At 33.8% G+C, this 25,122-nt stretch overlaps 1 protein-coding gene across 1 annotated transcript in view; it reads right to left on the bottom strand.

Moving 5' to 3' along the window:
• The window catches only part of KLHL1 (kelch like family member 1), a 212,004-nt gene that overhangs the window by 11,039 nt on the left and 175,843 nt on the right, over window positions 1-25,122 (bottom strand). The window contains exons 8-9 of the mRNA XM_088540305.1: window positions 16,875-17,037; window positions 2,546-2,758 (exon numbers count right to left, since the gene is read on the bottom strand). Coding sequence (XP_088396431.1) covers window positions 2,546-2,758; window positions 16,875-17,037 — 376 coding nt within the window. The remainder of the gene's footprint in view (window positions 1-2,545; window positions 2,759-16,874; window positions 17,038-25,122) is intronic.

The raw sequence follows: 25,122 nt of genomic DNA, 5'->3' as shown, positions 1-25,122 counted from the left end.
TTTCAACATGGAAAGAGTGATGAGCAGCTCTGCAGAGAAAGACCTGGGTGTCATGGTGGATGACAAGTTGACCATGAGGCAGCAGTGTGCCCTCATGGCCAAGAAGGCCAATGGAATCCTGGGCTGCATTAAGAAGAGCATCTCCAGCAGGTCAAGGGAGGTGATCCTGCCCCTCTACTCAGCCCTGATGAGGCCGCATCTGGAGTATTGTGTCCAGTTCTGGGCTCCACAGTACAAGTGGGATGTGGAGCTGCTGGAGAGAGTCCAGCGCAGGGCTACAAGGATGATCAGGGGCTTGGAACATCTGCCCTACGAGGAGAGGCTGAGGGACCTGGGCCTGTTCAGCCTGGAGAAGAGAAGGTTGAGAGGGGATCTGATCAGTGTCTACAAGTACCTCAAGGGAGGCAGTGAGGAGGATGGTGCTGGCCTCTTTCCAGTGGTGGCCGCCGACAGAAGTAGAGGTAATGGCCACAAGCTGAAGCACCAAAAGTTCCACAGGAACTTAAGAAAAAAAATTTTAACAGTGAGGGTGACAGTGCCCTGGAACAGGCTGCCCAGAGAGGTTGTGGAGTCTCCTTCTCTGGAGATCTTCAAAACCCGCTTGGATGCAGTCCTGTGTCACATGCTCTAGGTGATCCTGCGTGTGCAGGGGGGTTGGACTAGATGACCTCTAGAGGTCCCTTCCAACCTTAAGCATTCTATGATTCTATGATTCTATGAATCATTGGAACAGGCTGCCCAGGGAAGTGGTAGAGTTCCCATCCCTGGAAGGGTTCAAGAAATGTGTTGATGAGGCACTTCTTAGGACAGGGTTTAGCAGGCATGATGTTGAAGGGTTTATGGTTGGACTCGATCTTAAAGTCTTTTCCAAAAATAATGATTCTATGATTCTATGATTCAGAGTTGTCTAAAAAAACTTAAAATAATGGACTTTGCTAATATCTATTAGTCCTTGGTTTCTAAGTCATTATGGTGTTTTTATTTTTGCAAAAATAAGCTATTATTTTTGAATATAAAAATAGTCATGCTAAATCACAGCCAAGCAACCTTATATTCCTAACACTGGGAGGGCTATAAGAGACTGTTCGTGTCTTAATGGATTCCATGATTTAATTTTCACCTACTCTAGGCGAACTAATAGGCTTACAAGTTCTGATTTTTTAGCTTCATTTTTTTACTCTGAAAGCCAGCTGCTCATTGACCATATATATCGCCTTTTTTTTGCTGTCAGTGCACAAATAACTACTTGAGAAATGCTGTGTACACTGACATTCATATGCTATTACATAAAATAAGCCCATAAAGTTTAACTGCATGTTACAATTCTCTTAAGAAGTACAAAAATGGTGTCTGCCACAAAAAGAGTTTTCTTCTCAGACACAACAATGGGAAAGAAAAAGGGTTTCTTATAAGTACTAGTAAGCAGTAGCAGTAGTTTGGAAGATTTCTATCTCAGAATTTCTGCCATTAGTAGTCTTAATATGAATATTTATTTCCCAAGATGACAGATCTGATGAACTTTCATTGGTTGGAGACATGGAAATTTAAATTATTTTGCAATCTGTGATCTGTTTTGCAACTTACTTTGGTTGGGAGAGGGGAAAGAATCTAAACAAAATAGCTAGGAGACTAAAAGCTTTCAAATTTTAATTCATAACTTAAGGATTATATGTTGGGACAGTGGTAAATGCTAAAACAAAATTCATCAGAAGCTACAATTACCATTTAATAAAAGTTTGATTGCTCCAGTAAACATTCAGTCCCAGTGCCTAACTTCTATTGCATGTCTAGATTTCTTTTGTTTTTCTTTTTAATACTTTTAACTTTGCGATCTGTACGTATTTGGAGATATATTCCTTTTTCTTGTGTTTTAAAGCCTGTAAACCCCTCAAAAGCAGTAAGCCCAACCTTCAAGAAAAGTTTGAATAGCATCCTCAAATTGCCCATTATAATGACTCCAACTGCGTCCTTGTGCCCTTCTAGGCATTCCTGATTTACAGAATATACAAAATTCAGGGTACTGCTACTGAATGAAGTAATGTCTGAAGTAATGTCTACTGTAATGTCCTGAAAATGCATATGACATACGCACTTATATTTGTCTTCCTTGCTCAGCTAAAATTTAAAATCTGCTAAAAACATTTAAACAAAACTTGGTATTATAAAATTGTTTCAATGCTGATTTTTTTTTTCTCTGCAATATTTAGCTTATGGCTCTGCAAGGTCTACTGTCTTCTTAGAGGAGACATGAAAAGATTGTGCAATGATAATATATTATATCATACAATATAATACGATATAATATAATAATAATGTGAAAAAGTAGAAAAGAAAATAATCTCCATTTTTTTTTCTAGAAATATCTATGGAATTTTTCAATAAGTAGGAAATAGGTATTTCATTCATTGCCATTCACTAGCAAGCATCAGTTTGATTTCACCATAATTTCACTGAGAAAATCACACTTTTGGATTTCGTCTGGTATCCCATTCCTCCCCGCCCCCCACCAAAAAAATGCTTGTATCATTAAACACTAATTGAATACCTTTCTACATAGTCCAGGAGGCGGGAGCAATGGTTAGAAGCAGGAGCATCATGGCCTCCAACTGCATAAAGAAATCCATCACATGTAGCCACTCCTACACCTCCTCTTCTCTTGCACATTGGAGCACACATATTCCATTTATTTGTGTGAGGATCATAATACTCCATTGAACTCAAGCAGGAACTTCCATCCCGACCTCCAACTGAATATAACCTAAGAAAACCCACAAAATAAAAACATCAATAAAAAAAAATCTCAAAAATGTAGAAATAAGAATGAGTATCTGTTTTTCCATCTATCATCTGCAACAAGAACAATAAAAAAGAAAATAATCTCTCAAACTCATGAATCTTATATTTTCATGTGTTTTTAATGCCATTAGCCAATTCACGTTCTACTTAGTGTTTTGCCCTACTTGGTGGAAAGCAGCATTACCTAGTTTTGAAAATTACAATGCATGAATGGTAAAATTAAGAGTAAATATTTGAAACAATAGTTTTGGCAAATTAGTCGCATATAGTCTAGAGGCTGAACTATATTTGCTTGTTATCTGATGAATAATTTTGTATTGCAAACAGATTCTTAAAAAACAATCCTGTTCAAAGACAATGCCCAAGCAGAAAAGGATAGTAAAGTATCCATAGAAAGTTATTAAAACAGCAATAGTATATTGCTATCAAGAAATAATAGTTCTGAAAAGGACAATTATTGTTTTTATTTATATGTCGTGCAAAAAAATCCACAAATCTTTATATTAATACAATTTACATATTTTAATTTACAAAAGATACTTATAAAAGTTGCTAAATTGGCACTCAACTTCAATAATAATAATATGACTACAAAATCTATATTTCTAAACTGCTGTCTTATATATTCCTGAAACCGTCAATAAATACTATTTTATCAATTTACACTTACAGAACATCCAAAATACAGTAGATGATAATTCTTATCAGACAAAATAATAATAAGAAAAAATCTCAAATCCGGTGATGATATAGTTTCTCTCTGATTTTATTATTCATCTAAGTAGTGAGATCTGGTTTAACTACTGCTGTCTTTAACTTTAATATGCTACCTTTTATAATTCCTTAATACTTAATAATTCAAAAAAGCCTAATACATATCTCTTAAATAAGATAAATAAATCAATAAATATTGCAAAAGTTCTGTATGCTAAATAAGAAGCCCATAAGCAAAACTATATTCTGTCTTTGATCTAGTATTCAGTATTCATTTCCTGTACTTGCAATAGGAGGCTTACGTCCAGAATGAATTTTACACTTGCCATATAATAAGGATTAATAGTCGCCATATATTAGAGATTAAATATGCAGTTCAGAGCAGACTTTGTTTTTGCAAGATCTATGTTAAGTTGAAGATTTTTTTTACCATGCTAACATTAAAATATGTATTCAGCAAGTAAGGAAAATGACACCCACAGGCCTTGCATATTGATTTTCTTCATCGGAACATATTATAAGGGCTGAATTATGTAGGCAAGGTCAGGAAAAGTTCTGAAAATGTTTTAAAAGTGTAAAAATATGGTCTAACAAAAATTCGATTGCATTTGTAACTATCTGAAGGCAGGAAAATTGTTTCCTTTCTCCCTTTACAAAGATTCCCAGGAGGAAATAGTTCTCTCTACTCTTTCCAACTACTACCATACTGCATTCATTCCTTATATGAGTCCTTTTGCAGTCTGCTGCCTTTTCTACAGTGCCTGGAGAATAACTAATAGCAATGCAGGCTATTTTAAAGCACAGCTATTGAGCAATTTAGGATGCAAAAGCTCCCTGCATGAAGCCATTATTCATTTGGAGGCTTTTACTATCCTAAATGTTCCATGAATTCAGAGCTACTTAAATGTACATTTGCCATTATGTTTCCTTGGCATAGGTGCTGATGAATAAGGAAGTATAATGATAACACTACATATATCACAGTAGCCTTGGAACATTTTGATACTGCATATTTGCATTCTAACAAAAAGAGTCAGGCGGGGCCATGGCTCCACTGTGTGAGATAGGATCTTAAAGAAAACAGGCTCTTTCACAACTATGTCTTTAAATGCAAGCTTAAGACATTTACTTTAGTACACAGTTTTCTGATACCTACTGGTGAGATACAAATGTAGGTTAAGACACCTACATTTAAATGTTAAGATGTGGGTAGCTACCCATACTATAGCACAGTTCTTATCAGAGTGGTCAGTATAACAAACGAGCCTAGAGAATAATTCAGTTGACTACTACTTCTACTTCAAACAGTACCTCTGCTTCTGTACTACTTCTGCAGCAGGCAGAGAGAAAAAAGAAAACTGTAGTATGGCACTCAATAAACTACACACCCTTGACTCAACTGTGTTTAAATGCAGGCATTTACACCTAGGTGGATATTAGCTGTCTAGCTCTCAGAAGACATCTAGGATTTGGTTTAGCTGTGGAAGGCAGGGATCAAATGCTGTCCCAGGGTACTGTGAAATTCACCTGAGCTTGGCAGGTATGACAAAGATACACAAGAGATACATGCCTTACTAGAATGAGGTCTGGAGGTAAAGTAGGCAAAAGTAGGTTGTAGACAATTGCATGTAGATTGAGCTCTAAAAATTAAGCTGAACATTCTTGGGCCCAAGATTTCCCATTGGACTTCTAATTCAGCATTTGGGCAACTAAATATTTCATAGAGTTTTCAAAATTGCACAGCACCAACACTTCTGTGGAGGCTGTTGAGAGCAAGCATGCATTTCCCAAGTCGGAATATCTACTCATTCATTTCTTCTTTCTTCTGTCATGAAAGTTCTTTTCATTTCATTCTTTTTTCACTGAAATAAGTCTATAAGCTGACATTTCCGCACTGAAAGCAAAGCATTCTATTTTTCATTCCTCTGTTTCAATTAGCAGAGTCATCAAACTATAAGTAAAAGCAGAATATCTAGCATTTCTGAAACACCAGTAAAGGGACAGGTCACTAAGACACAGCCAGTCTCCTTAGCCTGTAGACCCACTCTGCAATGAGTGCTGAAAGTTTGAGATAGTTCTATGGATGCTGTGATGGATTATTGCTGTTTTCCTTCTTTCTTCACAAATGGTAAAATTGTACTTTCTTAGCCAAAGAATGTAAGCTCAACAAGCTAAAGTTGTTATTAATAACAACTACTATTAAGCAAGTAATGAGACTAAAGCTAGCTAAATAATAATAATAATAATAATAATAATAATAGCTATATATAAATGTGTATATATTGCACCCTAACTCTGCTGGATAGGGGGATGTTTGCTCTGACCTCTTTTCTTTAGCTCAAAACTACACTTTAAAGTACCTAGGTCTTATACAATGTTAATAACTCCATTTCGTTTTATTGGTTACAAAGTCTTCCAAGAGAAGTTATCTACCTGGTGTTCAGCCATCTGCACTGCTAAATGAATATTTTCAGATTTTAAACATCTATTTTACTTTTTTCTTCAGAACTTACCACAATCATGTAATTATTTATGACTTTTTTTTCTAATTTCTTCCCTTGCTCTAGTTCTCTTGAAACATAATTTCAATGCATACATCCAAAGATACTTAGCAATATTACTTGGTCCTTAGTGCTTCTTAGTGGTTCTATTTTATAATATGACTTAGAATATATCCCTTTTTGCAGCTTAGTCTTTCTCAGCAACTGTTGAGAGGTGAGTTCTCTGTATTTATTATATTTATATATTGATATTTGTATCTGGTCTCTGGAAAAGTATAATATATTTCTTTAAATAATATATCTGAAAGTCTGGTATTATTAAGGTCAATCTTAGCCATGTTTTCCAGGGCTATGTTTTGATTGGTTTTTGGCACTAGGTGCTTTTGATTTGATGGATTTGTTGATGATACATGTGAAAAGACTTTCAATTTCATGTGCTAGTACTTGCAGAATTCAGAGATGTCAGATAATCCAATGACTCTCAACTTAGTGAAGTTCCTCATTTTTTTCCCTTGTTTCGTATTTTCACCTTGCTATTTCACATAATTATCTCAGCAGCTTTTCCTTTAGCAAAAACTATGTGTACTACTTCTAACTGTTCTTTTACTGTATGTCTGCCATGTACCATATATATCATCCTGAAAAGTTCTCATTTGCATCACAGACATAGTTCATTTTTTTCCTTCTCTCAGGCTCCTGGAATTTTTAGCCTTCATGTAGATTTTATATTTCTTAGTAGCTTTTGAGTACTTTCAGTATTGTAAGAATTTTATTTTCAACATTATTTATTTAAAATAAAACTTGGAAAATAAGTATGTCCTCAATCCCACCATAAGTCTATCCAAAATCTTTGAAAATATTTATTTCCTGAATAGCTTGCTTTCTTGGTAGCTAGTTTACAGGTGAAAGATCAACAAGGAAAAGAGAGTATTAAACAGTGAATACTTTTATTTCCACTGATCACAATGAAAGTTTTCCCTGAGGAGATACTGCGGATTTCTGTTTCCCAGATTATTCTGACATAGTGAATAGGCATGAATTTAGACCAAGCTCAATGTCATTCAAACTGGAAATCTGGCATTTCCAGCTATGGTCACATCTTTTCAGTATTAGAGTGGGCAGAGATTCCTAAAACATGTTTTCAGATAAAGATGGCTAGAAACTACAACGGAGGCTTAAAGAGATCAGAATAAATTGTGACCGACTCAATGAAAAGCATCTACCTCAGTGCTATTTTATACGCTACGGTTGCAAAACCTTTGATAAATAATCTGAAAAGCCACTTTTAAATTCAGTTTGACAAGCCAACCTCAAAAGGCTAGGCTGCCTTTGATCTGAGGTAGTATGGCTTGCGAAAACAGTTAAATCATGCCTTTGTGGCATTTCTTAATGAGGTTTTGCCTTTCAAAATTGTTTCACTACGAATATCAAAGACTACATCCTGTCTTTGCTTAGGCCCCTGTGCACCTCTTTATGCCCTTTGAGTGTGCCTGAAAGAGCAACACAGATTTTCTTTAGCTCATAGAATATATGCCCACTTAAAGTGGGAGAAGATAGTTGGCAGCAGTAGTGCTGCACTGCTTAATTAATCAATATCTGCCTCAGAAATGAGATTGTATGAAAGCAAAGGTCTATCTATGCTGCATTGGTTATGTCATTAACACAAGCTAAAAATGAAAAACAATTTTCTGAATGAAAATTATTAAAGAAGTCTTATTTCCTTGGGTAAATCGAGAATGAAGTAGTAGAATAAATTAGATATACATCTAGTTTGGATATACATCTACTTTGGAAGAAAAAAAATGAAGGAAACAGAAAGCCTTCCTCTCCATCAAACAACTGCCTGAATTAAAAAAAAAAAAAAGAAAAACTCAGAGATAAATACCTTTTGCATAGGTAATATCATTATTGCAGAGCTCTGCTTCCTACCTTAGAATGTGTAGCTTCCTAATAGAAAGAACCTATTTCAGGCAAATTTATTTCTAATCATATTTATAAAAGGGGTTTCATTTAGTTTGCAAGTCCCATGACAGAATGCAGACTCCACCAAAACATCCATAATAGTATCGACATCCAAAACTGTTAAGGCAAGATAGTCTGTGTAATCAACTATTTACTCTAGCATGAGCTGAAGACCCTTTGTTTGCTGTCTTATTTACAAACATTCACTGAACCCATCTTTAAATACTTTTTAAATTGAATTCATGGGATGGCTCTGTGCTAGACTGAGCTAAAGTTGTTTATAATATTCACCTTTCCTGTCAGTTTAATCATTTTAGATCATAGTATTTTTCCATTTTTCTCTGTCTCAAGATTCATTAATTGGATGACTAAAATATTATAAATTACATGCATTTTTTTTTGTAGATTCTACAACTAAGGAAGAATATTTTCAACAAGTTCCCCCTTTTCTGATAGTAGAACACAGAATAACTGTCTTTTTGACAAAAAAAGAGTTTAATCAAAAAAAGCAGTTAATAAAATAAGACATTTATAAAACATCAGCAGTTTCTAAACTGCCATGAAAGAGCCTGAAATAACTTCTGCAGGATTTCAATTAAGGTAGAAAATTATTATAGGTGAAAGTACATTCAGAGCAATGTACATTAAGAAGAGAGAAAAGAATGTTATGAATGCTATGCTACAGTTAAAAAAGAAATCTCTTCTCCCATACAAAGGGAAATGCCAAGAGTGCATGTTGCAAGTTAACCTTTGAAATATGATTTTTTGTTTCTTCTTATTGGATAAAATCTTCATAAAATTAATCAAATTGGTAAAATATACTTAATATCATTTTAAAAAAAATATTTTTTACTCTCTGCTTGCGTAGATAATCTGAGATTATCTACAGATATGTGAAAGAGCTTTTTTTGGGGGAGGGAATAAGTAGCAGCAGCATTTCAATGTTAGGTAAAATATTCATAAAATATAAATTAAAAAGCATTTGCTTTCAGTCAGTGAGAAATATTGTGGAGAGGTACAGTATGATACATTTTCTCTATATGACTGTAATTATGTAAGCCAAATATAGCACTTTTCTTAGTTCAAGAAGATTTTGTAAAAGAATCTGATTCTTTCATACAATACAACAATAAAGAGAACTTAAAGAAAAAAGTAATGAAAATGCCACTCTGATAGAAAATATAATTGTTTCAATCAAATTTTCTTATCTTGCTAGTTTACATGAAATTTTGATGTGTTACTTCAAACTTAAAGATCATAATTACAGCACATTAATAATTAATTTATTTAATAAAATTGAGCCAGTTCTTCAGTTTTTATTGAAGTATGAAAATTGGCAGTGCATTGCAATTATATGGATCACTTAAAAGAAGTCCTAGATAATTTAGTCTGTGACCTTCACAAGGAACAAATTCTTCTTAATTCACTGAATTCAACCAATAACGAAAAACTCAGTTGAAGTTGATCTACCAATTCAAAAGTTATTTCATTTTACCTCTAACACTGAAGGTATTGAGAAGTTAATCAGGTTTCATACTAGATAAATAGAAGTACCACTTGACAGTGGAGATGGAATGGTATTCTTCTCTGCAGAACCTGATAAGCTTATAGTTCTATAAAGGTATTTAGGGGAATGTCAGATTCAATGTCTAGTTTCTTTTAACTTCAGTAAGAGATGTTTTCAAACAACTACTTGACCTCTAAAGAGCAATACATCCTAGCAGCATATAAAATCACACTAGGGTGAAGAAAAGAAAATGACTTATTAACTGTAAAGTTGAGCAGTTTTTCATTGTCCTATTTGAAGTCACACATAATTATCTAACTTGCATCCTTTACAGTTTTCTTTAGGGCTAGATGAATGCTATAAGAAGCAGGTATGTGCAGAGATTCCTATTTTACAGTCCAAATGTGAAATACCGAGTTAAATCTTGTCCGAAAGAGAGAGAAGAATATGATGCATATTGAATTGAATTGCACATTCAGTGAGCTGCATGGGATCCCTACGTAAGAAATATGGATATGTGTGCAAAAATACAAGAGATCAGAGTAGGACACTGGATTAATAATAAACCCTAATAATGTGGCTAAGAGAAAATGCCGTAGACACTTTATTATATGATGCATGAAAAGCAAAGAAGCAGAACTCCTGGAGGAGGCTGTAATCAGCCATACAATCAAGGTTTGTAGGTGGTTAAATACAGGTAATACATTGCTAATGCTCTTGTGCAAAACACTGAACTGCTATTAAGAACTTTGTGGAATTATTAACCTATGTCTCTCCAGGGTCAGTACAGAGCAAATATATCTACACTATGCGCCTGACTAACTACAAGATATTTGGGAGACCTTTTCATATGCAGTGTCTAATTTGATGGAGATTTTGCTTTTTACTTGATAATGAAATCTCAAGGAGCTAAATTTTCTGATTATCGTTTTGTAATAATGAAGAGTAGTCATAAGAGACTTATCAAACTAAAGTACATACTATTTTAACAGAAATCTAATCTTGATCTACATAACACAAGTTTAATTCCTAGCTTTATTAACTGATACTGACCTGAAAACAAAACATTCTCCTGCATATATGGTGATGGCTGCATTGCATAATTCCACATATTTTCCAATAAAAATGAAAAACAGAATAACAGGAAATCTATTGGTAAGACAGTACTCAAATTTGCAGAAATTTATTACTAAATAAATATAACTATTGTAAAACTGGCAGAAATGTAAGGACATAATGGTATATTTTCCATAAAATCCCCTTAAAAAATAAATGTCGACATCACTAAAACCTCTTTTCAAGACAATGATTTATTCCAAAATCTGCATTTGCTTCATTGTGGAAGGACAAAATGGTAAATGCATAGATGTGTACTTTTTTCAACATTCATCAGTATGCTCTACGTCTATGAATCTTTTAGCAGAATTAATAGCGTGTGGAAGCCATTATAAATTCTCTCTGCTACAATCAAGTAACCAACAAAATTTGTCACTGCCAGTTGTAATAAATTATCTCATAAAACAAACAGACAAAAACTTACATTTTTGTGCTGGATTGTCTTTCAGCAAAGATACGAAAAGGGAATACATTCAAATTCCAATGACTAAGATAAATAGACACAGCAGGAAAGAACTGCCAATGAAGGATAAAATATTTGATAGAGAAAGATAAGGCTTCTCAAACAGTTCTGAAAGAGAGGCTACTCTAACAAAACAATTTTAAATTTGATTGGGGAGATCTATGCTTCGGGCGTTGATTTTATAATATAAAGAAATATCTTTGGGTCAGTGTAAGCATCTTGTTCTTAGTTTCTGCATTATAATTTCTTGCTTAAAAATAAATGTAGTGGCAATCCTTTTTTTTTTTTTTTTAAATTATAAATTGTGATTCAGGTACTCAAACACCTTTGAACATTTGTTTACTGATTTTGGTACTAAAGGTACCAAACAAAGACTGCAAATGAAGCTTTGGCACACACCTCCCAAATGTCCAAATTGCTAATTTGTTATCTCATTCCCTGTCTATAATGTAAAACAACAAAAAGAAAAAAGAAAATCAAAAGTTTAAAATTCTATAAGAAGGGCTAACCCTTAATAATGAGAAAAATTCTCGTCTATACTCCATCATCAGGTATTGGTCTCTTCCTCACTTTTATATAGTAGCATAAGTGCAGCCAACACCTACTGCATAGATATTATCTAATGTTCTGAAAACAAATGCTTAGCTACTATTTCCTTCAGTATTACATGAAACAAGTCTCAAAGACAGTATTTCCTACCACGGTCTTTCTTCACCTCAGCTGGCCCTATTCTTAAATCGTGGATATAGTTTCCATAAGAGAGGGCAAAAGTAAATTATAATTGTGCTTCCTTAAGTGGTACCTACCTGCAGTCTCTGTTCAAATCTTTGATCTGCTGGATTTGAGACTTTACTTTCACATGACTAATAAATTCCCTAGATGACAAGGTTACACTTTTCTATGGATGAGAGCCTGTGTTAAAGAATATAATCCCAGGAATCCTCAGTGTGGATTCATATGAACAAAGACAATCTTTAGCAAGATCTGGTCACCTGCCCCATATTAGGTCAGCCGTTTTTTGAACTTGAATCCAATCTCCTTCTTTTAACTTTCATCTTTGTCTAATTTAAACAACTTATTTACTTGTTGCTATAGATCAGTTCTATTCTGAACTGCATTCATCTACTGTTTAATAAGCATTTTATGCTCCTAATTTAGGAGATTAAAAGATTTCCTGTAGATGGCAATTATTTCAGAATTACCTGTGCAAAAATCAACATTGCTATGCATAACAAATTTTCATTTCCCAGTAACCCTCTCCTCTATTAATGGTTAAGCTTAGATGGAGTCTGGAAGAACAACTGGAATACAAATAATAGCACAGCGTGAGTCTGTAAGAATTACAAATAATAATGGCAAAAATTACATTGTTGTTTTTTTCTGTGCAAACAACAACAGAAAGACCAGACAGATGCCAGTGAGGAATATTATTTTCCTGCAACATTTCTCATAGTTCTCTTTTTTTTTTCTTCAGAAAAAACAGATACACTTTTTTTTTTTCATCAACTAAGAGTAAAAAAAATGATTAATTGTGGAACTTAGAAATAATTCTATTTTTTAAAGTTAAAGTTAGAAGATTTCTTGCTTTATCATAGATCAATAACAATATATGCTATTTCATATAAACAAAAGCAGCAGGTGGAATATAAAGTTCACTAAAGCAAATCTTTGAAGCTGTGGCAATCAATAAAGGGCAAAATTTCTTCTGCTTGGTTCTGCAAGACAGTTGCCATGTGAATAAACTAGTTCCTAGTGTGTGCCAAAGTCATTATATTTGACACTTAACTCGATACACTGTTGTGATGTTCTACCATTTGAAGTCAATCTGTAGATTATACAGTTATGTATTTTCCTTTTTTATAGCACAGGTTTATTGATTTCTGTTAAAAGGAAACAAAAGCAAACGGGCAGCTCTTTTTTTTTTTTTTTTTCCTGTGAAAGAAGTAACTGCAAGAAAAGAACGATGATAGTAATTCTCAGTTAGGATGAGGAGCATATTTTACAAATGTAACTTTCAAGGACATATAGTAGAGAAGTCTAAAACTTTCAGTTATGGTTGTGCCATTCAATTTTTTGGAATAAAATGAATTTGTATGTTATAGACAGTATATGTTACTCATCTGTTTCAGGGAAAAGTAGAAACCAATGAGCTCTATAAAATGAGTTACATGAATAAATTTACTGTGAAACTCCAGTGTTCTTAGGCCATGCATACTTCAAACAGGTACTTGTTAAGATAAAAATATCAGTAGATAATGTAGCCTAGGTTGCAAATACATTGTTAGTTACTGAATAGTTAGTTTTTATTTGAATGGCAACTGTCAATCAGTGGGTTTTTTTTGTTTGTTTGTTTGATTTCTCATTGGTTAAACTGAAGAAGCAATCTTGAAAAAGCAGGTGTCAATTGATAATTTTTAAAAGTCATTAGGAAAGACAGGGGTACTTTTCGTCCCCTAACTGATTGACATATTACTTAGAACCAGCAGAGTTTTATGTATATTCTTTAGGCAAGATTAAAAGGTTGTTCCAATCATCTTATTATCTCTTATTTCTTTTCTATATTTGATCTATTAGTATCTATTTGTTCCTGTATCAGTATTGTTTTTTTCTTAATAGTTCCTTAACTTTTCTTTGGTATGGTGGGCTTAGTTGGTAATCACAGTATCCCCTATGTGAACTTTACAGTTTCAATTCATCTTCAATATTCATAATCAGAATTGTACACAGTAATCCAAATAGCATAAATATTTCCCCAAAGGGTGAATATAACAATGTTTTAATCAATATCATATTAAATTTCATTTATGTTTTTCATAGATATATTTTATTGGTTTTCCTGTACTAATAACTACACATAAGGTGTTTTTACCATTCCATCACTTTTAACCATTATGTTTCCTCAAACACAAGATTATATATATATGTATACATATGTGATATTGTATATATAATATATATACTATTACATAGCCCATTTGTGTGGCTTCTCAGGTTCATCCAAATACTCCCTCAGAATAGTCCAACACCTTGCATATGATAATGTTGCCTTTTGTGTTATTGTGCAACATCTGACAATTTAATTAGCATACTTCTGTTATTACACTCCTGTATTGCAAAGTCCATCTGTAAAGAAATCTGACAATAGCTTCATTCCATCCTAATTGTTATATATGCTTCCTTTCCTGCTTAAAATTTCTTATACTATTCACCTTATTTTCACCTTAACTTGTAATTTATTACACAACAGCTGCTTTATTGAAAGGTGATAAAATAGTTCTGTGATGTCTCCTTTATCTAGGAAACCATCTATCTCTCTGTTATTTGTTCCAGCTGCACATTAGCTTTAAAAATAAGGAAATGCAATAAGGAAACATCTTTGTGTTCCCAATTCAAGAAGAGCAAATATTCAATCTTATTATCTGTAAAGGACATGTGGGAAATCTGGGAGTAACAAGCAAGCTTGAAAAGGAAAATGCTCCCTTTACTCTCCAAAGATTTTCAATGTTGCAATGTACAAAAAAAAAATTTGCAAATACATTTTCCTCATTTTTGACAAATGTACCAAGATTATAAACTACTAGAGCTGAAGTTGTAAATTTTTTTTTCTAATAAAAATGTGATACACAGATTGAGACAATTCTTTTCAGGTTTTGGAAAAGATTTTGATATATTGAAAAATTTTCATTTAAAAGTTAAAATGCATTTTTGCTGAAACAGCATTCATTTCTGTGATCTCTGTTTTACAGATGCATCTATGTCATGTTTGCATGTGTGCTTGAATAGTAAAATAACTGAAAATGACTGGTATGTACCATACAACTGAGCCTGATGTAAAACAGTAGCTACAAAAGCATAATAAATGTTCAACATATTAAGAAGAAATAAGAAGTTACTTAGAAATGAATCACCTCAGAGCCTAAAGAGCTCAGAGTCTAGAGAGCTTAATTCTCTAATTCTACCATAAGCTTAAAGAAAAATGCAATGTCTTTAACCGGAAAAGCCACAAAGCGAAGAGATGGCAAGTGGAATAGAGTTCAGCATTAGCATACAAATGAAGACATAATATATTTCAAGATTTTAAGTAGTTCACATTTGAGATGATTAGTTCACACTGTCACTTTTGTGTGAAATGCTCAAAGCAGTGTGTAAGATAGTATAAGCCTAATAAAAACACATGTTTTAAAGTTTCAGTTGTTGGCATATGGGACCTTTTTCAAAGACTGCGTTATTCAGGTAAAATTCTTCTTCCACTGAATCCAGTAGTATGTTTGCTATTTGCATCAGTGGGGCCACTGCTTTTCAGTTTTTGATGGTGCCAATTCCACCTTGCTGAGATGTAGATGATATTTCTTTTCCTTTTTTACATCCTACAGCATGCACATACTCAAGCGAGCGTTTAATCACTGGGAAACATTAAATACATGCTCAACTATGCTACCATGAATCCTAATTGCCTTAATATATATTTTTTTCCACATACACTTCTTCCTAATTATTATTAACTGCTCTTCTCTTTCCTCAACTTTTACTCCCTAATTCCATCCCACATCTGCTATTATTTCTCACTCTTGCCTCTTCTTTGTTTTCCAGTAGCAACAGACTACAAAGTAAATAATATAAATATATTCTGTAAATTCTCTTTATTCTACTGTCCCAAAACTCCCAAACAAAATGCTTGTATCAGCACAGAATTTCTTTTCAAATCTCCTGGCAAAGGCTACAGGAGGAAAAAAAAAAAGTTACAAAAGGGCCAAAATTCATATATTTTTTGCATTATCTTCTGACATTAAAATAACTTCCTTGTCCACTCAGCTCTCCCTTGTTCCATCAGATCTTTATGAAGTATCTACCAGGTAGTTTGGATAAATGATTTTCAGACTAAGAATTGCATGGAAATTGTTCACTTCGATGATTCTTTATTCATTGCTCATATTTGTTTCTCTAAGGAAGGATTCCTCTTTCTGCTTTAAGACATCAACAATGTAGAACTCAGAACCAGAGAAATAGTGCCCAGGCTTCCTTTATTGTTAGAAGGGAAAAAATAAACTCTTACAGAGCACAGTTCGTGTTGTTAAAATGTAAATGTAAAATGTAAATGTATAATATAAAAAAAGCGAGATAAGTTATAGCTTAGAGGTATACATTTCTTCCAGTAGAGCTTAGGGTGATTGGCTATGTTGCAAATGTCTACTCAAACGTACATCATGGTATTTGTGATGAATTCTTCACACCTCTAAGTTATTATTATTATAGTTCACACCACATTGTTTATAGTCACATAGTTAAAAGTAAGAAACTTTAAAAATAATGAGCATCCAGTAATAGTGCATTACTGTAAACTGTGTTTTAATAAGTGCCATATAATCTACAAGAAAAGTTTTTTAAAAAAAGTAAAAATGAATATAAAATAAACCTCATCAATGGCTACATGATTATATGGGGTTGATAAACTCAGCTGGTTAACTGGCACATAGAACACAAAAAAAATCTGATGACGCAGATAACAATTTGTTCTAAACAACAGTTCTTTGAAAATATTTTCCTGTATCTCCTTGGTTTATATTATGCATACCCAGATTTCTTGTTATTAAGAATTTGGTATAAAATTTGATATAAGGAATACAGAACAAATATATAAACTCTTTTAGATAAACAGGAGATCCAGGAGATATAGGAGGGCATGCTCAACTGTGTCTACTTTTATTTTAAAAGACACTCTCTGTTGCAGTATAACAGAAGTTATTTCCTACTGTATGTCACAGTAATTCATCCTTCTAAGAAATATGTTTTGACTGTATAAGAATACCCTACTCACTTGCCATTTAATGCTGCTACTCCAACAGTGCTTCTGGCAATTGACATACTTGCCACAAATGTCCACTGCTGACTTTGAGGGTCCCACCTCTCAACTGTATTCAAATAGCTCCAACCATCATGGCCTCCCACTGCATAAATAGGCCCTTCAAGCACTGTAACTCCTAAAATGGAGGAGAGAGTGAAAGAAGATAAAAGTCTGCTTTTTCCAGTAATTAAAAAAAATCCGTAACACAACTAACAAATAAACTTTCATACTTAATGTAAAAATACCATTTGGAATATGATGAATGGAGAATTAAAAGATGGGAATAAATTTAATGCCAATCAACATGGCCGTATGAAAAAGAGGTCTTGTCAATCAAGCAGTATTTGAGAAGATAATTTGCTTCATACCAAGGATATGATGTGGTAGTCTTAGATTTCTATAAAGAATTTGACTTAGCATGTCAAAATATTCTCAATGTAAATTAGAATATCAGTAAAGTGCATGATAAATAAATTAGGGACTGGATACCTGACTATTCTCACCTTGTTGTCAATCTAAGAGGAATTTCATTGAAGGTATTTTTTCTACTGTGATTGAATAAAGAGCCTGCTTTTTTCATTTTTTTTCTATTTGATAATAATAATAAACTATTATTAGTAATAAAATGGGAAATAATTATATAGAATTATAAGTCTATATATAGTAAAGTATAAGAAAATATACAACATGTTATACATGAAGCTTTGTGGACCGGCCTAAAATCAAAAACAGACTCAAAGTGTCTGGTGATCAAAGTCTGGGAAGTCTGGAAGTCTTGGAAACTTCCAGACTGGGAAATTTTATAGAGAAAAAATAATATTAGATATATGAAGATTATTTTCTCTAATGAAGAAAAGCAAAACAGGTTCCAAAGCTAGAAAGCTGAAGCAGGAAAATTCAAGCAAGAGACTTTTTTTTTTTTTTTTTTTTAACTACAAGTTGTTTTAATTACTCTCTTTAAATGAAGTGATGAATTCTCTATCTCACAATATCTTCATTTAAGGTTAGGAGGTTCTGCAAGATAAGATACAGCTAAACAAAATTTGATACAAAACAGTGAGCTCAGACCTTCCACTCCATGAACCCATGATAATTTATTTTATTTATCCAAATGAGTATTTATTCTGGAAATATCAGACTACAAACAATTTTATTTCATATATTTTTTTTGACTTCCACTTCAAATGCTCTGAACTTGCCATAAAGTCAGAAAAAAATAACACTGCTAAAGTTCCAGAGAATAAGTTTATTTTTTTCTTAAAAAAAAGCCTACCTTTAAGTTAAGGGAAAAAAAGAGTTTTCATTTTCTGGAAAACTGTTTTGTTCTGTTTAAATTCAAATGCTAATTTAACCAGAATTTGAATAGGTTATATCTTAGTATTAAAAGTAATCTTATTTCTGCATTTTGATAAATCCAACAATAAGAAACAGTTTTACAATAGTGTTAACCCTTACTGAATTTTTCTCTGCTTATAAGGTCTGAGCTCACTCCTACAGACATAGATACAGAATTCCTTCTCTGAATTCATTCTCCATTTTTTTTTTCTCATCCAAAAAGTCTTCCTCAAACATGTTCTTTATTCAACCATGTTTCAGCTCTGTTTTTTTTTTTTTTTTTTGAATATTACAGGAAATATTAAATTATAATCATGGTCTGTCCATCTCAATATCTCATCTCATGAAGCAAGTAATACCAAATGTGTGAGGAGACATTTCAGTGAATCTGCTGAAAAGCAAAGGATAACCTGCTTTTCTTGCCTTAGTATTTAATAGCTATATATGTTTCTGAATCATGAAGCATGATATTTACAACTTCCAAAAAGTACTTTTTACCACATGCTTTAGCTCAGATAAAATAAATTAATAGTGTTAGAAAAAACTTTAGGTGTGGGAATGTTTCTATATGCCTATGTGCATTTATAATATGTGTGATATATACGCACACACGCATACCCTTACATATTGAAAGAGTTGTATTCTCACACAGCCATTTTCACATGTGTCATGCATGAAAAAACTTTTGTCAGTTTTGAAATTTTCACCGTTTCTTTCTTGAATGTCTTCTTTGTTCAGAAATGTCCTCAGTTTAATCTTTTTATCATGTCTTTTTGTATTTGAGTTTTATTCCCTTCATTTTTCTCTGTAAGTTAAGCCATCCTAATTTTTTCAATCACCTTTCATAGTAAATCTGTTCTTTCGTCTTAATCATAACACTGTTCTTTCATTCCTTTGATTTTTTTTTTCTGAAATGACAGCCAAAAGTGGTAAGTTTGATTAACACAACAGATTTTCTCTCCATAATTCTCACTATATTCCTTAACTAAACTCTATTCTGAAGACAGTCTTTACCTACTTCATGATGAGATCTTTGCAGTTTATCCAATGAATGTAGAACTCTCTAATAAACACAGTTACTGAATATCTTTTCCCTAGTATCTTTTACTTTGCATTTCTCGCTTGCTATTATGTTATCAATTCCGTTTGTTTCTGAAGTTCATTGCATTATCCTCTGAACTTACCTTTCTGTATGATAACTTCTGCACATTTTGCTACAACAATGTTCAACTCCATCTCAACTTCTGCACATTTTCCTACAACAATGTTCAACTCCATCTCCACAGAAGCTAATTTTACACAGGCCAATTAGGCAGTTAGAAAACTGTCAAAATAAAAATGATTCATGTGCGATTTCTGTCATGTTCCTCAACCAAAAGGAATGAATACAGTTATATCTAAACCACACAAGAAATCCATCCTTCCTTCCTTCCTTCCTTCCTTCCTTCCTTCCTTCCTTCCTTCCTTCCTTCCTTCCTTCCTTCCTTCCTTCCTTCCTTCCTTCCTTCCTTCCTTCCTTCCTTCCTTCCTTCCTTCCTTCCTTCCTTCCTTCCTTCCTTCCTTCCTTCCTTCCTTCCTTCCTTCCTTCCTTCCTTCCTTCCTTCCTTCCTTCCTTCCTTCCTTCCTTCCTTCCTTCCTTCCTTCCTTCCTTCCTTCCTTCCTTCCTTCCTTCCTTCCTTCCTTCCTTCCTTCCTTCCTTCCTTCCTTCCTTCCTTCCTTCCTTCCTTCGTTTCCCAAGAGTACCAAATGCACTGATATCTGTACACGTACTCCTTAAGAGATGGTCCACTTCTGTGTTTTAAAATATCGAGCAATCAGATACCTCAATACAGAATTACATGCTGTTTTGGCAGTTATAGCTGTATTAACTGTGAAAGAATAACACCTTTTTAGACTATGTAATACACTATACTAATACGCAAAGTCTAGTTTAATAATAATAATAATTTAAAAAAAACTCCACGACAGTAGTCTGTGTGTTTGTGTTTTTCTTTTTTTTTTCCCCAAGAGGTAATCTGATCATAGTGTATTAGTATCTGCATAAAGAGAAGATTTTATGATTAAAAGCCTAATTGACAAAGGAATAACAAGTTCTAATAACTAGAAATAACTGGAAATAATAACTTGGCAAATTCAGGTGAAGGACAATCTTCAATTTTTTTAATAACTTATGGCAAGGATTTATTGGAATTATGCCGGTACTTCCTGTGCTACTTGAAGATTTCATAAGCGTACTGTTACTTTTTAGAAAGACATCTCCTCAAGGCAGAGATGGCTGGGTGAAATTTTGTTTTCCTCTGGCAGAAAGTTCGTCTACAAGATCACAGCTGTAGCTTCAGGCCATAAATCTATGACTCTGTATAAATTTGCTAAATATGGCTATGAACATCATGGCTTCTTTGACTTTGGTACAGACATGCCACAGGGAATATTTCTCTTTCTGTATTTGTTCTGACTGGAATCTGTCTTATCCTCCCAAGCTAACAATGCTGAGGACTGAGCTAGACAAGCCTGTCAAACCAATAGTTGTAGTAGGCCTACTGATGACAGGTTGAAAAGATAGAAATGTAAGCTTTAGCACATGGTTTAATGTATCATGACACAGAGAGTGAAGTGCTCTGTGCAGGCATCTCTGTTGGAGAAACAACTAGACCTCTGCAGGGAACCTAATTGCATATATATTTATTTTTCCTTCTTGTTTAACAGCAAATCCTTTCTTTCTCTTCAATTTTTTATGCATGTACTCTCCTTCCCTATACTGTAGACTGATAAATTAATAGTTCTCCTTTTCTTCCACACATTCTTCACCGATTGCTTAATACAGGTTACATAGTGGAGATGCATGAGTGTTCAGGGAACTGTCACACACTGACTGCGTATTATTCTGTTAAGATATATCAAAGACTTTTTCAGGATATGGTCTGTCTACACTGTCAAATTATTAATCACTTGGTTCTGGACTTCCTGATCATTCCCTCCTCTTTCCAGAGAGCCAAAAATGGATATTGAATGCTGTTCTGACAATATGCTCATCTTCTACAGAAACATTTTTCTAACATGTGTAGGCAAGACTGTGCCAGATTTACTTTTCTCAGAGCTCCAGAAATGATCCTGGTAGGTTCTGCCACACTCAGACTTCATTTAACACACCAGAACTTGCAGTTATTGTCCTCAATAAAAGCATAAATACCATAGTATTACAACATAAAATACCATATTATTTCAAGCTATTTGGACTAAAAAAGTAGTAAAAAAAAGGTACAATTGGTTGAACTAAATAACAGAATAATAGATTAATATGAAGTTCAATAAAATAAAGTACAAGACCAAACATAATAATATTGTTTTGATCAGGTGGGATAAGGCCTCTCAGCACCCAGTGGAAAGTCTCATTTATCAGTCTGGGAAGAGAGTTCTTCCTCTTTCTTACTTTCATTTTTCTATCTTATAAGAAATTATAAACATTCAAGGAGTGGGATCTAGCACCCAGTTGTCACAACTCTCTGTGTACTTCTTCTCATCTACTATTACTCAATTTTATATAAATCCAACTTACTTACAATAAAAATAGCTCCTTCTGGAGCATATCAGGAAAACACAGCTAAAAGGGAGGAGACCATATTTTCAGTGGGAATGCCTTTCCTGACTAGCTCAATCTTCTAAACCCAGATATCCCTACTATCTGTGAAGTAATTAACTTAGTTACTAATACAGGCAAAAGATAAAAATTTGTAATATTGGTGAAGATGGTAAAATTATTAAGTAAATTTGATTAGACATTGCAGCCAAAATGATTTTAATTTTCTTTGGACTTTTTTTAGGTATATTTTTGATAATTGCAAAAATCTGTAAAAGAGACAATACTTTTCTTTGATGATACAAACTGTACATAATTACACAAAATATAAATCTTCTTGCTACTGTAGAGATGTTGCAGAATCTGCTGAATTCATAAACATTCTCGTTATTGGTGGGATAGGCAGATATATGTATAATTATAGGTTATGCAACTACAGCTGAGTGTTCAAGAAAAGCTGTTTTTACCTAATTTACATCTTCATGTCTTCACAAACAGTAATTTGCTTTATGAAGCATTTGTAAAATGCATGGCTTCAATCACATAGCAACAATTTTGCAAAAGAAATTGATTTTTTCTTAATCAAGTCAAAACAATGAAGTTGGCAGGCTCTTACTTCTGTGATGAAATGCCAATAAAAAGCATTTGTTGATAATAAATAAAAATAATAAAGCATTTGTTAATAACAATAGACAGTGATGCATATATATCTTTACAAGTATATCACTGCATATGTATCTGAGATGCTGAAGAGAAACTTCTATTCGCATAGCTCTCTAGGTAGCACTCACGTTACGTTGGCAACCCCTGCACGCGCACACACACACACACAGTCCAATGCAATCCATCACCCTTCTCTTTCTATTAATCCTAGCGCTAACGTAATCCTAACCCCCACTCCAAACTTATAACATTAACCCTAAACTGAACACTAACCTTAGCCCTAACCCCAGAAATTTTTCCCAGGCCCGCAGAGGGACAGGGACCTGGTAGGTTGCCCCTGTCAAACTACCTGATGCCGACCAGCATAACTCCTTCAGCAGCATTCATTCACCTTCCCTTGGCAGCTCTTGCATACGCCCACTCCAGTGGCATAATTCCCCTTTCTCTCAGCATTAATTCTAACCCTAACCTAACCCCCAGGCCAGCTCTCCCTTGGCACCCCCTGCACACACCTACTCCAACAGGTCATCCATCTCACAAACCTATCTCTAACCTTAACCCGAACCCTAATTCAAACCCTAACCTGAACCCCTAACTCTAACACTAACACATTTACCAGTCCTGGACAGGGGTGGGGACAACCTACCTAGTGCTGACCAGAAACTCTCCCCAGCATACTTCCTTTGGTAGCACGCACCTTCCCTTGGCAGCTTCTGCACACACGCACTCCAAGGGCGTCCTTCCCCTTTCTCCTCTCTACCTTCACTAAAACTTGACTTCTTTTTTTACAGTCAAGGCAGGGACAGACATGGTGAAAATGGGAAAATCGTCCCAGCATAACCCTCTTGACAGCATGCTAGTTCACTTCATAATCTCTCTACACATCCACCATTCCCACTTTCTCCTTCTCTCAGCCCTAACCTAAACCTAACGCTCGACTTCTTTTTCAGACCAAGTCTGGTCTGGAAACCATCATAGGTGCTGCAGACCAGAAATTTCCCTCAGCAAAGTTCTCTTGACGGTGCTCATCTTCCCTTGGCATCACCTGCACACACCTACTCCAGTGGGATAGTTCCCCTTTCTGCTTCTCTTCAAACCTGTCCTTAAACCTATCTCTAACACTAACCCTGTATCTGCAGCTATCTCTGTGACAGAAAACACAACCAAAGAAAATATGTCCAAAGCAAAACACAAAACCTAAAATAGCCAAAAATTCCCTCCAATCAGTAAATGATTTATTTTTTATAAATATTGCTTTTTCTTTCTTTTGCTATGTACACAGACTATCCAGGTCATCTTCTTTAACAAATATTAAAAGTTATATAAGAACATTAATCACACGCACCTTGGAAGGGGAAGATATAGAACATAGAACTTGAAAGATACAATATTTTCTATTCTTTTAAAGCCATGTTGAGAGAAATAATGAATCCCTTCAAATCATAAGATTTGCTCAGAGGATTATGTATTGTCTTAGAGCACTCAAAATATCCTTTACATTCACTCTTCCGAGAGTGACTTTGATAATGCTAATTCTATTTTGCTGATAATTTCTCTGAAAAGGAGAAATGCCTAGGAAGAGACCATCTGTGACATTCACCCTCTTGCCTGCCGAGAAAGTATAAGTGATATTGACTTCAATCCCTTAATTCATTCAGCCTGCTGGTTAAAAAGTGAAAATCTCTAAATTAGGCAGTTACATTTTAAAGGACCACTGGAACAATTAGAGTAGCTTTTTTTGTCTAAGTTCAGCCTCAGTTTGTTGACTTTCAGCTTATTCTTAATATAAAAATCATGTGGGAATATTAAAAAAATGAAAATTTAAAATCAAAATGTAATCTTAAAGAGATTAAAATTAAGAGATCAAAAATGTAAATTAATCAGCATTTTGAAAATGAAAAGCATTGTTGGAACAGCTCATTAAGGGTTGTTGGAAAAAAAAATGTATTTTCTCTCTAAATATCTGTCCTTCCTCTTACTTCAGCTCCTCCACTCCTATTTTACTTTTCTTCTGTCACCTTTCTCTCTCTCATAAGAGCTAAGGGATTTTTTCCTTTCCACTTTTGGATAGTGACAAATGACTTCAGAAGATTCAAAATGTAATTCCGAGAGAAATAAAATATAGGTTTCCAAATGTTAACACCAATTTTTTGTTCAAATTGATAAAGTAAATTTGATGAAAAATGATGAAATATGACCAACAATCCCCTCAGATTTTGCCAGATCAGCCTCACAGATGTAGTGAGAGATATAATTTTGCTTTTGTGTTTAATATTTTATAGAAATACAAGATATATAGGCATATATCTTATATATAGATATATATATATCTTATATAGAGATATAAGATATGCAAATTAGATATAGATAAATTACAAGTACACATAAATGAGAAATCATTTGATATTAAGAAAGAAATAGCTGGAATAATAACAGAACAGTAAAATAAACTAATGCAGAAATGGAAACCATGACATAAATGAGGCTATTCGTTTAAGAGAACAAATTGGTTCATTACATCATCATTGCAGAGTTGACTGTAGATTCAGCAATATTCTTAGTTATTTGACCATGGCTGATAAACATGAGCCACAATCCTTCATATCTTATGAAATCTTTTAATCAATTTTCTTCATCAAGGAGGAA

This window comes from Tinamus guttatus, unplaced genomic scaffold (assembly GCF_059628265.1).
Source record: "Tinamus guttatus ecotype Peru unplaced genomic scaffold, ASM5962826v1 Tinamus_guttatus_pri_ptg000058l, whole genome shotgun sequence".
Lineage (NCBI taxonomy): Eukaryota > Metazoa > Chordata > Aves > Tinamiformes > Tinamidae > Tinamus > Tinamus guttatus.
Note: the sequence above shows the minus strand (reverse complement) of the source record. Positions and strands in the feature narration are given on the sequence as shown.